This window comes from Drosophila albomicans, chromosome 3 (genome assembly GCF_009650485.2).
Source record: "Drosophila albomicans strain 15112-1751.03 chromosome 3, ASM965048v2, whole genome shotgun sequence".
NCBI classification, from domain to species: domain Eukaryota; kingdom Metazoa; phylum Arthropoda; class Insecta; order Diptera; family Drosophilidae; genus Drosophila; species Drosophila albomicans.
The window spans coordinates 14,800,096-14,816,505 of NC_047629.2; the positions used below are offsets into that span (position 1 = coordinate 14,800,096).

Here is a 16,410-nt window from a genome sequence, read left to right on the forward strand (position 1 = left end):
ACAGCATGCTATGCAAACCAATAGTTGCCATTTGGCAATAGAAAGTCGTAGCATAGTTTTCTGCTGCTACTCGTAATTACCATGGCAATTAAGTGCACACACATACTTTGCTTTGGTTCGACTCAATTTGACTCGCATGACGTTCAAAAGCAAGCAAACGCACACACATATAGTGATATGCCATACAACCATTATATGGACAGAAAATATCTGGAGAGAAGGAGCACAAGGCTAAAACTGCAGTGCCAAAGTGATTTGCACTTTATTCAACTTTCCGAAATGAGGATTCAGTTGAGTGCATGAGTTCAATTTCGAATTTTGTGAATGGCCAGAGCTTAAATCATTTTATCGATTCCCCTACCCCAATTTAAGTGCGTTTGAAACATTTTTGGGCAATACTCGTAGTAAGCAATTAATAAATGCTTATATGAGCTGGGCAAAAAAAAACGAAAGCAAAACGCTTTAAATTCAATTATGTTGCTAATTTTTACTGCTTGTTCGACATGCAACAAGTCATGTTTCCCACTTGTACTTGTTGCTCAACAGCGGGGCATTATTTGGGCGCCGTATGTTCGGTGGGTTTCTTGTGTTTCCACAGAACAACGAACACAGAACACAGAAGAGATAAGCAACTTTGCAGTCTTTGTGTTGCTGCTAGCTAATTAGACTAATTGTGTCTCGTCGCTTGCGGTATGTCGTCTGATAAGCCACACTGACGCAGCTAAATCAGTTAAGAGCAAATACATGTACTAAGTGGAAATGCTTTGGCTATAAAAGAGCGTTTTCTTCGCGAGTCACAAACACAAAACATTCGAAGTGGTAAGCTTGCATTGAACACATTAAGTAACCGAATCGCGAGGCCAAACTGTAAACCAAGTATGTTACAACTAAAACATTTGGCACTTTACTGCGGATTTCTGGCAATATTAGCCTGCCAGTTGGCAGCTCAGGAGGAACCCGTAACCACCACTGTGTGTCCGAATAGTGATGATGATGGTCCAGATCGCGATGGCGATCTGTGTGAGAATTTTCAATTAATACGCGATCTCATCGATCCGGAAGTGTTGGCGAATTTGATACAGTCGCACTATCAATGCGACTCCAAGTTCCGCAAAGCTTTGTGCTACTATAACACGTCACGTTTCCATTTGGTCATCGAGCAGCTGCAGCAGAGCGAAGCCTATGCCACGCTGCTCGATGAGTTGCGCACTGCGGGCGTGAATACTTCGGCTATTGATAAAATTGCCGACATCTTTGATTGCATTGTGCTGCCCCTGAACACGACGACGATCGAGAAATGCGATTGCAGAGCGGTGCGTGGTCACTCGTTCATCGGCGATGTCTTGGCCGCGATGCCGCATCAGCAAGTGAGCGATTATTCGTACACCTCCAGCGTGAGGAACACGAACTTTGGCATCTTCAGGGAAACTATCACCTCGCCCCAATTCCAGGCCAAACTGCGCAGCAATTTGGTAAGCATTAACATCTAGCTACTCGAGTATGCCCAACTGTTAACACTTCATATTTCACAGCTGAAACGCGATGTGGTTCGTGCCCTGCGTGTGCTGCGACGCAATGGCTGGGATTTGCCAGAGTTGCTCCGGGGCACCATGTCCATGTTGTCCTGGTGACCACAGCATGATGACTAACATGCAAATAATGTATACAAAATATATCAGAATGTCTATTAAAATTGTCAATTGGTTTGTTGTCGTGTCGTAAATGGTACATTGTTTTCATGTAGGATTGATTTATTCATTCATTTAAGCTTCTCGTCAACTTTACAGCTTTTCGTTTACATTTCACTTGGATTTATATGACAGTAATTATTAGCGCTGTTGTTTTAAAGCGTTTTACTTATCTTAAAGTGACATGAGCAAACAATTTCACCTCTCAATCAATGCGCAGTTCTTCCACTCACATTCGTATTGAGTTATATTTAAAACAAGTAAGAATGCTACAGTAGAGTGTGTTTGACTGTTAAATACCCTCTACCCATTTTGAAAAAAAGCAAAACAGTGTGGTATTATTCCTTAAATATATCAAATTAATTCTTTGTGGTAAATAAATTATATATAAATATATATTCTTTACACTCCATGGTATATTTGTATTATTCTATAGTATTTTTTTAATGTATTGTTATAACAATATACAACATACTAGAGGATATACTCTCTGAGATTTTGGTGTTCATAGAGACGGGCTCTGAGATGTCAGGCCTAAAGTTATACATTTTTACCCTATGGAGAGCGGGTATCAAATAAATAATGCAAGCTCAATACTGTCATTTTTAAAATCGATATCTATATAGTGTGGAAGAGTATTACATTTTTGTGCCAATAGAAAATGTGTGTAACAAGCAGAATCATCAGATAAAAAAAATTGTGGAAATTACTTAAGAAATGATAAGTATATTAAAAATATTATAAACAGTCTGGCATATGTTGTACTCCATGTTTTTTTTCCGAAGTTACATAAGGATATACCAAACAAAACATTTAATGTGTTATAAGTATTTTAGTACAATACAATTCATTTGATATATTTTAACGATTATTATTTATGGAAACTAGGATACGACGATTTTGTGATTACATTATTTTTGCAAAAAAGTTTGTTTTATATTTTTCAAAGATTTTTCTTTTGTTTCAACCATGTTCATGTGTAATACAATCACATTTAATATAATCTAAACCGGCCGACGGAAAGGTTTATTTGATTTGATGGAAAAGAATATTCTTTTGAAAAATTTGTTATTAAATTTGTATTTAATTTCGCAAATCTTGGCAAAATGAAAATTGCGTTGCACATAACGCAAATAATGAATTTATTGTCCATATCAGTTGGCATAGCTTGCTGAGTTTGCACTTATGGCGAATGCCAAAAAAAGAGAAAAAGAAAACAAGTTGGAATCGGCAAGTGTTTTTGGCCAATTGACAAAGAAATTAACGCTCGTTACACTTTCATTGCATGCGCTCAATTTACGATCCACACAGTTGGCAGTTGTTACTTATGTAGTTTCCTCTGCGTGCCAGTTGACGCTGTGCCAACCAGGCGACAATAACAATTATACAACGAGGCAAGCAACAATGGTTGGCAAGTTGCAGAGGCTGCTGCTGCTGCTGTTGCTGCCGCTCGACATAATGTTGTCGGTTATCCTTGTCGTTGTCCTGGTCTTGTATAATGCGCATGCAATCGTGCAGTTTTCACGTCGCTGGGGGCCTTCTCATGGCAATTGATTTATGTGCGCGACGTGACTTCATTTTTAGGCGGCGGCAGCGTTGGTCGTGTTGATGCATGGGCGTGTCAGAGGCGTGTGGCACCTGTTGTTGTTGTTGTTGCTGTTGTCGCCCAGCGCGCTTATTAAATTAACAAAGTAACGATCTCTTTCGCTGTCTGCGCTTGTGATTGTGAGCCAGACAAATTCAATGCCATTATGCATTATAACTGTATAAACAAATCGTACGCCCATCTGCCAGGTTGGCAACGTGCGTACGTGCGTTGCCAAAATTACACACACACAGAAAGAGAGAGAGAGAGAGGGAGAGTGAGAGTGAGAGTAAGAGAGAGGGACGCACACGTGCGGAGTCCCACGCTCAAGAGAAGTGTGTGCTTGTGTGTGTGTTATACACAGTCTCTTTGCCTTGCGTTCGTGTGTCAATCAAGTTAAATGTTAATGAATTACTCGGCATCGAGCAAAGGACATGCTGACAGCACAGGACGCTGTCGACACTGACAAGTTGTTCTTGGTTGCCATGTTCTTAGCGCTCTTGTGGTTGGCTTCTCCTAGTTTTCGCTTTATTGTTTGCTTTGCGGACATCGCACAGTGGGCAATTCGACCACTAAACTGTAGATTAATTAAGTTTAAAGCGTATCGTATTTTATATAAATTTATATACTTAGTGTAATTCCTTTTATAAATTTTAGGGATGGGAATTATATTTATTACGGCCAAATAACACATCACTGTATAAGTCGAGTGAATAAATAAGAAAAATATTTTTTATGCATTTAAATATGATTAATTAATCCATTTAAAGAGTAATATAATCATTCTAAGAATGCTGTATTTTTTAATATCATGTTGCACAATGATTTTTGTTCTTTATGCCTAAAAAATAACCTAAATTTCAGCAGTTTCACTTTCTCTTACGACATGATTTGTATTCTAAGGAATGAGTTTATTCTACTTTTACTTACTTAAAATCTTCGTTAGCATAGAGAAGTATTCGAAGATTTAGAAAATAACAATATTATTTTTTGGAAAATCATTATTCTTTGGAAAATATTCATATAATGAATATTCTGAATATTTTTCTATTTATTAAATTTTATATTAAAAACGAGAAATATTTTAACTTGTGAAAACAACAATAATATTTGGTTTTCTATTAAACAGCATTTTACTGATAAATAATAAGAATAAATAAAAGAACATCAACGGAGAAAAAGCAAATCAAACGAAAATGAGTAATTTAAAAAATTATGCGAAACTGAAAGTATTCAAATAAGATTATATAAATTTTACTTTTTTGTTCATTAGTTCACTCTACTTATTTCCGCTTACATCATAAGAAGCAACTCGCTGTGCATAACAAGTAGTAATCGAGAAACACCTCAAATCTTAAAAATAGTGCAATTAAATTCTTGAAATGCAGTTCGTGTGAAACTTAAAATGATAAGTTCAAAAAATTTCAGCGTGGAATTGTATAAATTAAAGCATATTCATTTAAGCTCTAGGTCAGGGGTTAAACACCCCACTGTGCGGCGCCAGAAGTGTGTCCAGGAGTGAGAATGCGAGTGTTTCGCCTGTCAGCGAACAGAAGCGAAATAAATCGTAGCATACTTATGTGCGCAAACAATTTTGCCGCTTCTTACGTTCACATTTAAGTTTGGCTTTCGCCTTCACAGTCGCATTCGCATTCGCACTCACTTTTATTTTCATTTTCACTCTCGCTTGGCGCTTTCGTTTGAGTTCGCTCGTTACTTTCGCCGGACAATACGTGTCATTGGATTCGTTATGCTGTCAGCGTGTTAGCGTTGTTAGCTTGCCACGTTCGCGTTGCAAGTGCCAGACACGATGCGATGTTCGGAGCAACACCACAAAAACATAGATAGAAGTGTGGTATGTTCCATGCAACAGATTAAAAATATGCATTGGCAATTAATTAATTAATTAGCGCATCTCTTGTTTGCTGCCATTTAATCTGCAGCTTACATTCTCGGCATTTTTGTCTGCTCGCCAAATGGTTACAAATGAATTCGTGGTTAGGCGAATTGAATTTACAATTTTGTTTTTGTTCTTTTCTCTTATTTACTTATTTATTTGTGCAAAAAAACAATAAACCAACACACAAAAACTTGTTTTATTTAATTGATTTCAATTTAATTTGACCAAATGACTTTAGGAGTGTATTACAAATGCAATTGGATAATTGATTATGTGCTAAATATTATCCTGGCTAAGTATAAATTAATTAGTCATACTGAAAAAAGAGAAAACAATTTAATTGAGGACAATTCAATTAATAAACATAAAGACTATTTACACAAATAAAAATCGATTGCATCTCTTGATTTAATGACCTTTGCTGTACGAAAAAATTTACCACAAACTGTCATTTTTTTGTTGAACATTTCGCACAATTTGCGAACTTGATTTGTTTCGAAATTGCATTTTACTAACGATTCGATTTGGTAATGCTTCAATTGCAATTTAAACTACAGAGCTGAGGTCATCGTTGTGCCAGTGTTTGTTTGACTTGAAGTCGAAGGCATTTTCATTCATTTCTTGGACTCGAGTATTTCACAATTCATTTATTTTCTCTCTCGTTTTTTGTGATATTAACAGTCAGAGCACGTGCTTGCATTTTCATTAAATGTATTTGCATATTATTGGAATGAAGTTTTCGAGTGTTAAAGTATAGACAGAAAGACTTAATTGCTTTTGGTTGGCTAGTTAAGCTCAGAATGCGGATTGACATAATTTTGCTCAGCATTTGAGCGTTGTCATCTCATTATGTGACATCATATTGTGACATCATTATGCCTAATACAATATTTGCCTAGCAATTTCCAATCTGTGTCTCCTTCTCTCGCTAGTACGGAAATTGCCACAGATTTTGCTGAGGGATCGTCTCTTTCCTTCGAAGAAGCTAAACTAAAACAATCGACTACAATTTTTCATTTGCCGTTGCATCTGTGGGGGAAATGCAACAATTTGTGGGCTTGATTTGTTCTACAATTGCATTACGGTAACGATCTGGGGGGCCATTGCTGCAATGGAATCAACAGAAAATGTGTTGCTCGAGTTGCGGTCGCTCCAAGGCCTGCCCCATACGGTAGCTGCACTTCGTTGTTGTTGTTGTTGTGCTAAATGTGATTTTAGACAGTTGCAATACCCAAATGCCTTACTGTTGTTCAATTTCCTACAGCACATTGCAATAAATTGAGTTTGCCGGTCTGTAATTTTGGTTTCTTTCGTCTACAAAATTGAAGTGGCAAACCCCACAATTTCCGCCAACTGTAACCGTTGCTTTAAAGCGGTTTCATTACGTATACGTAATATTTAAGATGTCTTTAAAGTTGTCAAAGTAACAAAAAGACTATTCGATGATTGGTAAAGGGAAATGTATAAGAGAAAAACAAAATTATTCTTAAAATATACCAACTAATTTTACCACAAAAATGCTAAAATATACCGAAAGCTTTATTTGGTATTTTAATATAGTATTACATTAAAAAAAATATATAGTAAAAAGTAAAAGCGTAACCGTTGCATAAAAACGGTTTCATAACGTATACGTATACGTAATATTTAAGATGTCTTTAAATTTGTCAAAGTAACAAAACAGTATTCTGTGAATGGCAATAGGGAATGGATAAAAATAATGAATAAGAGCAAAACCGTGCAGTATTAATCTTAAAATATAATAAATAAATTTAACAAAATGATATTATAATATACCGAAGGCTATATTTGGTATATATTCCTAGTAATGCTTTTGAAATAAACAAGGATTACTATCAGATTCTCAGTCAAAACGTAATCGTTGCTTTAAAGCGGGTTCATTACGTATACGTAATATTTAAGATGTATTTAAAGTTGTTAAAGTAACAAAAAGAGTATTCGATGAATGACAATTTAAAATAATAAGACTAATGAATAAGAGCATTATTCTAAAAATATACCAAATCAATTCAACACATGAATACTTAAATATACCGAATTCTTTATTTGGTATATTAATATAGTACTACATTCAAAATATACACAGATTACTATCAGATTATACGTCAAAGTGTAACGATTGCCTTAAAGTGGTTTCATTACGCTTACGTGGACGTATACTTAATATTTAAAATTTTTTTAGAGTTGTCAAAATAACAAAAAGAGTATTCTTTGAATGAGAATGGAAAATGAATAAGAATAATAATAATGAATAAAGGCAAAACAGTGCGGTGTTTTAAAATTTTTAAAAATATATTAATATAATACTACATTGAAAATATACATAGAATACTACCAGATTGTCAGTCAATGCGTAACCGTTGCTTTAAAGCTGTTTCATTACGTATACGTAATGCTTAAGATATCTTTAAAGTTGTCAACAACAACAGTATTCGTTGAATGGCAATGGGAAAGGTCATCAGCATCAAAAGCTCACACTGACCCACAGGGTTTTTGCTTTGAGCTGTGTGTGTGTGTGTGTGTGTTTGATGTTGCCGTGTCGACTTTGGATTTGTTTGCCCGAAGCACAGTTTCAAGCTGGACATTCAAGTTGGAGCAGCTCCCCTCATTTTGCGACTGCCATTTTGGCCCTTTCGGCGTTTGTGCTGTTGTTGTTGTCGATGTCTCTATCTGTTTTGGCCCAAAATGTTATGTTATGCGTTTTGTTGATAAAGCAACAGCTATTGCTCAATACTCGTAATGCCAGAGATTTATGGTCATTGCTATCAGTTGCTGGTAGTTACCAGTTACCAGTTACCAGGCAGGCATTCGCATTCACGCTGTAAGTAAGTAAGTGAAACGAAGCGCAATGTCTATAAATAAATGCTGATGCTGGGCAAAGCTCAAGCAATGGATGCCATTTGAGTATCAGTTGACAAATCTCATTATGACCAGTTATGATTTGTGCCCCGGACTCACAAGCTGCTTATCTCTTCTAACTTCTTCAACTTTCAATGCTCAGCTTGCGGCTGGAATTGAGGATTTTCACTGGCTGCTTGGCTCGTTGGCTATTCGATTGGTAATCTCGCACTCTTCGTCGCCGAGGCGCCAGTCAGTAATTGATAAATAAAATATAACGCTACAAGATTTCATTACACAACTGGCCCATGAATGGATTTTAAGTGCAATTTGTGGTATGCCAACAGCACATAAATTAATTCCATCTGCAGCTCACACGGTTCGCACAATGAAATATGCGATGGCCAAAAGTGTTGGCATTTTAATGAGCATGGCAGCTCAGCACCACAAAAGAAAGAAAAACATTCTCATATAGTAGTGGGCAACACAAAAAAAAAAAAAAAAATGGGCAAACTGCCAGAACAAAAAAACGAAAAAAGAAATAACAAACTGAAACTGGCAATTGGATATGTTGTTGCAAGGTCAATGCGTCGATGCATTGCCATGCAATTATAATGAAATTCGAGAGCGCGTGGCAAATATTGCAATTGCAATTGCAATTGCAATTGTTCAGTTACATACATATATATAGTTGCAATTGAAAATTGCAGCCGTTTGCAGCACACACGTCATGTGTTGTAACACACAGCATGTGGCATACTTTTCGGTTATTTGCAGTGAGACCAAGTGCCAGCATTTATTCTTTTTTTTTTTTTGCCCTGGTCAAGCTTTGTTTGCTGTTTTGTGCTGCTGTTGCTGCTGCCGCTTATCTTGGCCCGCCTTTTGCAGCCACAACTACAACTATGTCAGTTGCTTTTGCTTTGCTCTGTTTTGCTGCTTAACGGCCAAATGTGGCCATGCGGGCGCTGCTTCTTAACCAGCGCAAATATTTTAACCTACAGCGAAAGCAGCAGCAACAGCAGCAGAAGCAACAGAATCAAAAGCAGCGGAGCAGCAAGTAAATAAATGCGCTCGAGATAAACTGGCGCTTTGTGTGCCATATCTCTTTCTCTTATTTTTTCTACTACTGCTACTGCTGCTGCTGCTGACGATGATGATGAAATTAAAGCGCCTGTCGACGCTTAAAGACATGTATTTTGCATGCAAAATTGCGTGTTGCATACTTTTAGTCGGGTCCAATATGGCACACCGGACATTGTTTCGCGGCTGTTTCGACAGCAGCGCAGCGTACGTGACTTTGGCGCCTCAAACAACTTCGCGCTATATTCTCAATGCTCGATGCCCTGGCCACAAGAACATTTCCCCATTGTTGGTCATTAGTTGGAAGGCTAAGCCGTTTTCGGGGTATAACTAAAGCGCCTTTCGACACACTTCCCCACAAGCAAAAACAGGGTGCGACATTAATCAATTTGAATAAATACAAAATTTTGATTAAATGTTAAATTTATTATTTTAAGATCTCCAGAGATACACTTATATTAGTTTATTTTCCCATTTTGAATTTTAATTGATTCTACCACATGTCTGTCACCCTGTTTTTGAGCGTATATATGTAAAGCTACTTTGTCACACAGCGCACGTACGTGGCACGTATGCCGCCAGTAAAGGATTGGGATTGTCGAGGCTTTTGGTCAGCATTGTTAGAGTTTGTCCTGGCCATCAACTTGATTTGATGTTGTGGTCTGCTGGCGTTCTCTGCGGTCTCGTTTTGCGGCCGGCAATGCGCTGACCTGACCCGCTGTCTGGAACCTTCGTCTAGGCGCCGAAAAGGGGCGAGCCGCGAGCGCGTTAAAAAATGTTTTAGCAGCGCGTTTTCTTCTTTTCTTTTTGAGGTTAACAGCATGCACGTGCTCGTCAACGCACGGTTAGGACAAAAGGTGGTGACGAGTTTCAGCTATGGCCATGGCTAAGGCTGAGGCTATTACAATGGGCGATAGCGATGGCAATGGGAATGGTGTTGAGTGCTGGGGCAGCTTGGCCAAGATTTATCAAGAAGTGTTGTACGTGACGGCAAATCGTGTCAACTTGCAGATTTCGCTGCCGCAAAGAATTATGACGAATGGCGACTTGTAAATCTCAACTGGCATTTGTAGACAGATGTCGTTTAGTTTAGGAGGACAAGGAGGACACTCCCTAATTCTGTTTTTATTATCTTGTCACACAATTCAGAACGCATTTTCCTATTGCTTTAAAGCGCCACCACTTGCAAACATCCGAGTATCGCGATGGCTGACCTACTCTTGGCCAATGTCAAGGACTAAAAGGCTTAATGGATTTCTGCGTTCGCAAGCTAAGGTCTTATTAATGGCTCCCCCCATCCACAGAGTGTTAACGGCACCATTTTTGGCCTTTAAAGCGACTTGTTGTAAGCCATTAAAATTTACGATTGGCTAAAGTCCATAAAAGCCAGAGCCCCAAAGCAGTCGGAGCCTCTGCAGATAAACACCACTGAAAATCGAATACGAAAATGGTAGGCATTTAATAGGCCACATGAACTTGCAACGCACACACACACACACTCACTTACTCTCTCTCTCCGTCTCTCTCTAATAGCTATTCAAATTGAGGTGCTGCTGCTGCAATTCGAATGGCCAATGCAATTTGCAAAAGGAAAATACCAACATGTAGTCGTAGCACTCTGGACAATTGTTTGCCTGTCGTATCTTCGAGTGCGTTTTGCAGACCGTTTGCCCAAACTTTGGACGGGGGAGTCTGCTTCTGCTTCTTCTTTGGGTGCTTGCAACGCTCTGTTGCATTCTCACGCATTGTTGACCTCTCGCTGGGTGAGTTGAGTTGCGTCTGGTACTACTGAGACAAAGGCAAAGTTTTGCATTTTAATGGGATCTAAATGCCATCCATTGCCGTCTGCTTGTTTATGTTTTTAGCTTTTCCTGCGGCAGGCGGGGTGTAGACAAAGAAGATTTACTGTAATCCTCAAGGCCAATTCGGCTCCATTAGTCGACCAGCAGTGTGCTCTAATTGACTCGAAGGCGTTAAGAAATGAGCAAATGGCATGTATTGACAAATTAAAGAATTAATGCAGAGAGCAAGAAACTCAGCTGTCACGTAAATAAAAATACTAAACAAATATTTATTTAATATTTATTGTAGCTCTGTGAATATTTATTCCAGCATATATAAAATTTATACAGAATTTTGTCAGCCGTGAAAAAGTTGTAGTTTAATGCACAACAAATAAATAAAGAAGAGTTTGGGATTTATATAAATAAATATCAAATTTATTCGTTTAAAATAGGGCTTAGTGCACAGCGCTGCAAAGTGACAAACAACTCATATTAATTGAAATCATGTATACATGTTATTATTTAAGCGACTAAATAAAAAATATGAATTGAAATTTTCCCTGAATGTAAATTCAATTTAAAATTTACAGAGTTATACATTTTTAAATAACTGTCAACAGCAAGTTTTTTGAACAAATTGATGCCAAACCTTTGTTATGCTGCTTTTTCAATAAATAAAAAATACAAAATTAAAGCCAAGTCATCATGGAATATTTCAGTGTGAAGGACTATTCAACTTTGGTTTCAACATGTCATTGATCCTGCTGCGTATTTTCGACCTGCACCTGCAAAATGTTCTACATAATTATGCCTTGAAGTTCAGTGACCCTGAAATTTAATAGGAATGGGAAGCTGAGGGTACATAATTATGTTTACGGCTGCATCTTTCGACTTGTGTGTGCATTGTCTATTGAGTTAAAGATTAATGACGCTGTCAACGCTCAGTGTGCCCCATTCCCGGGCGTCGTCACAACGCTTAGTCACGTACTCACTTGGCTGGGGCTCCATTATAATACCAGTAGAGGCGAGTCATTGTGGCTGAATTGCGAACGCCTTGGCCTCAGTTGCCTGGGCTTGATACACGCTCTGCCAAGTATGCAATAAATTTGACATATACCTGCATGTGTGTGTGTATGTGTGTGAAACCATCACTATCATAAACATTAACGGCTTTTACTTACTCGTAGTTCGTGGCTGGCAGTCACTTTTCCACTTGACACAAAAGCAAAATGTAGGCAAGCAGCTGGATTCATTTTTATGTAGCATACTTTTCAGCGCGTCTCCTGCGATTTTTCAACTCTCGCTCTGGCTCTGGCTCTGGCTGAGCAGAAGCGCAGGCGAGCATGTGAGGCACGTCAGGCACGCAAAACTTTAACCTCGAGCGGGGCAAAGGGCAGAGCTGGTAATAAAAAAAAACAGGCGACAAAATGTTGTCGCTGTCGTGCTTTATAAGTTCCGTTGGCACTTTAAAAGCGTCAATTTGTTATTGCAAAAGTTGAATTCAAGCAAGCGAACGAGCGAGCAAGCGCACATAAACTACCAGAGAAAGGTAGCCTTTTGGCACTTACTCGCAAGCTGTATGGCCACATAAAAGCATCTCTGGCAAAAGGCATAGCCTAGGTACTAGGTACACTGTTTGCTTGCCAACTTTTAATGCGGTTTCTTGGCCATATCTTTGAGCTGCGGTCAAAGGCCGCCTTGGCCACGTCGTTGGCCTTAGTATGCCGTGCACGTACCATTTCATTTAAAAGTTTTGGCCGGCAAACGAGTAAAAATCAAATAAAATTAGCCCAAGACGCGTCGAGTGTGTGTGTGAAAGCGTTGGAAAATTGTTTTCAATTTGCGCTAGGTACAATTCGTATGAAACCACAACCACAAATGCTGGATCGAATTGAAACCAGTCGGTGAATGGCTTCGAGCATTTTAAGTACACACATTCAGAAAACGATTTACGCAAATACAAACTAAAGCCAAACACTAAGTGGAAATGAGAATATAGAGCTGCTTTAAAGACTAGGCAGCTGGGCTCTGGCTTCACACACTTAATGCAAATCAAAAGGCAATATGCTTCACCGGGTAGTCGACCTTCAATTGGGCAACTTTCCAGCCAATGTAAACCTGTATGTGATGTGCTGGAATGTACATTTCGACAGGGTGTCACAAGCAATGCGACGTATACTTGATATTTGCAGTCGATATTCAATTATTGTTTTTTTTGTAGAAAAACGATTCATTTAACACTCGTTTGTTGAGTAAATGTTATTTGTTGAATAAATAATTATATTAGATAATTAGGTGCCACAAAATAACTTAATTAATTGGATCGTAAACAATGTGCAGAGATACATCAAATTGGATTGCCCTGTAAAGTGCGTAAGCATTGTGTAAATTTGCTCATGTTCATGGGGATGTCAGCCGTTTACGCAGACAAATACATAGGCACACATACTTACACTTACACATAGATTCACGCAGACAGACACAAAGTTCATGGCAGGCAGTGCGTCGGCAGCATGTCGGCATTCAATAAATATAAAACACATTCATCACTGTCAGCTTACACACTCGTACTTTAATTTAACGCTCGTGATGCGTCCTCAAATCGCGCATGAGGTTTAATGTGGCATCAGGATGTCAATCGACAAGAAATGCTTTCACCAATTCACCGTTTGCTTCGCTAATCAAACATGTTTCTGGCCAACTTCACATGAATTGAAATGCTCTTTGTTAATGGAGTTGTCAAATATTCAACTAAATACTGTTCAATACAATTTTAAAGTTTAATTACACTTAAAATTTAAGATTGAAAAAGCTAAAAAAAGAATTCGAAATTCCGATTTATCGTTCGTATCGAAGGAGAGAGAGAGAGCAGCTCTCTGACCACGAAATCGTAGAATATTCTCGCAAATTTATGCACGCGTATATTTATTTGGGGGCTTAAATAGAAATTATTTGGCCAGCCACAACGCAATGGCACAACCGACAGATTTCCTAAATTTCAAATTCAAATTTCTGGTTAGCAATTACGCTGTGGCTTTGATGTGGCTTCTGCTTTAGCTTTGGCTTTGAACTTGACTTCGGCCATGACATGGCATAAATAAGTAAATAACCAGTCAAAAAATGTGTAATATGCTGAAAATTTCACTTAAAGCGCAAGCATAACATTTTAAAGACAAAAAATACATCAGCGTCAGAAAAAAGGGAAAGAAGGTAACATTTCATGGCTAATTAAACAGGGGCCGGAGAAGGGGTTCGTTTTTTTTCACCTGCTCGTCAATAGCAATGTGGCACAAAGCGAGCGAGAGAACGAGAGCAGGTGTATTAAGTTCAAAGGAATGACGACGGCAAAGCGACTGTTGTTGTTGTTGGACAACAGTCAGGCTGCCGTGCGTGTCGCCTCGCTTTAAATGTGGCCATTATTGAACTGATGTTATTGAGTGTGGCGTCAAGAAACGTAACGAAGAGAAGAGAAGTGAAGTGGTGAATGGCAGTCGATGAGTTTTTAATTAACTTTTGGCATTGCTGTTGCCATGGACCGATTGTGGCAAATCGTTTCGAAGCAGCGCATTAATTAGCCATGTTGGGCCGAAAAAAGTGAAGTGGTTATGCAGCAGATGGATGTGGATGATGAAAATTTTATAAAATGCGTGCTTGTACGCACGCAACACATGGCGTATGATTAATGCGAACATTTTATACATTTTATTAAATAAATTGCCATTTATCATTGAAGCACAGCGATGCGAAAGCAAATCAAATAAATTACAGAGTACACAGAATATTCGACCGAATACTGTGGCCGACAAAAACTTTGACCATTAAATTCCTTTAAACAAACTGAAGCCAATCATGATGCCAATGCCCACCCATTTATGTGCTTTGGCCTGACAATTCACTATGCCCACAAAAGCAACAAATGTTGGTCGCTCGGTTTGTGTTTGGTTGGCATTTGTGTGTGTTTATTTGCCGGGCATTTTATTGCAATTGATTTTCGGTGTCAGCTGCACGCTCAGACCGATTGAAAAGACACAACGAACAGAGACAGACGAAAACAGATACGAGCCTCGGACTCGGAGACTCGACAAGTGTTGCGGCTGCGGCTTAAGTTTGTCGACAAATTGAAAACTTTTTCATTGGCCAAGAAAAACAAAAAAGCAAAAAAACAAAAAAGCAAAAAATTTGTAATGGAAAACCACAAAGCCGCCAGCCAAACCAGAGACTTTTGGCCGCCAGCTGCAACAAAGCAATCCAACAACAAAGCACAACAGCAAAACAAAAACAATCAAAATAAATGAACAACAAATGCGCTTCGGTCTTAATTTCACGCGTCTTGCTTGACCCCTCACTCACCCCACACCCCACAAAAAGGTGCTTTAAGATGCTTTTAATAAATAAATAAAGAACTTGCGGCCGAAAAGTAGTTGGCCAACTTTGCATTAATCAAATTGCGAGCAGCCGACAAAGTTAAGCGGCTTTCGCCCAAGATACTTATACTACAAGTATTTACAGATTTCTTAGCCAGCCGAGCTATGGCAGAGACTGTAAACGGATTGCGGCTTGTAGGGCACATGAACCTGAGCATGATGCAGCTCCTGCTCCAGCTGGACATCGCTGCTGGAGAAGGGCGAGGCGCCAGTGATGTGGCTGAAACGCTTCTGATAGCAACGCAGCATGGCAACACGTTCCCGCCAGGTGTGCCAATAGTATTGCTTGTGAATGTGACCGCCGAATTCAAAAATCATGGGATGCTCGAGTCTGAGCTGCGTCTCCAAGTGCTGCACACTTAGCATCATTTGGCAACGATCTCTCTTGCGATAGAAGTTAAAGCGAACATACTCCAGCGGCATCATGCTGATCAGATCGAAACATTCGATTTCAGGATCGAGGCCACGATTGTTGAAGTCATATTCTTCGTCCTGCTCTTCATGCTTGTCGAAATTATCGCTGCCAAAGAGCAGCTTACTGCCCGTGAGCGCGACTTGATACTGACACAATCCTTGGCCATTGGCATCGACCAGCGTGAAAGGACTTTCGATCATTACCGGCTCATAGATCTCCTCGTATTCGGCGAGCAAAAGTTTCTGCACTCGAAACATGCCGTCAACTAAATTTACAAATCTATCGACAGTTTGTCTTCGCTTGTCTCGCAACGATTTTTGCTATAATTTAATTGAAATGTCAATCAAAGTACGCAGTTCACAGTTGGCAAACAGACGAAAGTCTGTCGTGTGTTTTGTCGATTTGTTTGCTTTTAGTTTTTGGTTTTCGATTTTAGCTTTTAGCTTTTTCCGTCGCACACTTTCACACAAATACGAGTACAGAGCAGCGACTGCTACGTTATCGAAACTATCCGGCAAACTCGATTAGGCAAATGCAAATCGCCTTCAGCATTGTCAAGCGCATTTCTTTCGAGTTCTCTGAGTGGAATTGAAAATGTCGAATCCTTCGTGCAGCCACTTCTATGCTAAACGGCATCACACTTAATCAGCATATTGATGAGAGACTCGAGTTGCA

At 39.0% G+C, this 16,410-nt stretch overlaps 2 protein-coding genes across 2 annotated transcripts; one reads left to right on the forward strand and one right to left on the reverse strand.

The window, feature by feature from the left end:
- The first annotated feature begins 803 nt into the window (after positions 1–803).
- Positions 804–1,723, forward strand: LOC117568235 (uncharacterized). Its single transcript, XM_034248710.2, has 2 exons — positions 804–1,472; positions 1,533–1,723. The coding sequence occupies exons 1-2, from the start codon at positions 879–881 to the stop codon at positions 1,629–1,631; spliced, it is 693 nt and encodes a 230-aa protein (XP_034104601.1). The 5' UTR covers positions 804–878; the 3' UTR covers positions 1,632–1,723.
- A 13,542-nt stretch (positions 1,724–15,265) lies between these two features.
- LOC117569157 (uncharacterized) lies at positions 15,266–16,184 on the reverse strand. The gene has a single exon (XM_034250221.2). The coding sequence runs from the start codon at positions 15,990–15,992 to the stop codon at positions 15,411–15,413; it is 582 nt and encodes a 193-aa protein (XP_034106112.1). The 5' UTR covers positions 15,993–16,184; the 3' UTR covers positions 15,266–15,410.
- Between the last annotated feature and the right edge of the window lie 226 nt (positions 16,185–16,410).

Bases quoted from the DNA above. Each gene is read 5' to 3' on its own strand.
- LOC117568235 (XM_034248710.2), top strand. From the start codon at position 879: ATGTTACAACTAAAACATTTGGCACTTTACTGCGGATTTCTGGCAATA. The intron at 1,473-1,532 runs GTAAGCATTAAC...CATATTTCACAG, and splicing joins CCAAACTGCGCAGCAATTTG to CTGAAACGCGATGTGGTTCG.
- LOC117569157 (XM_034250221.2), bottom strand. From the start codon at position 15,992: ATGTTTCGAGTGCAGAAACTTTTGCTCGCCGAATACGAGGAGATCTAT.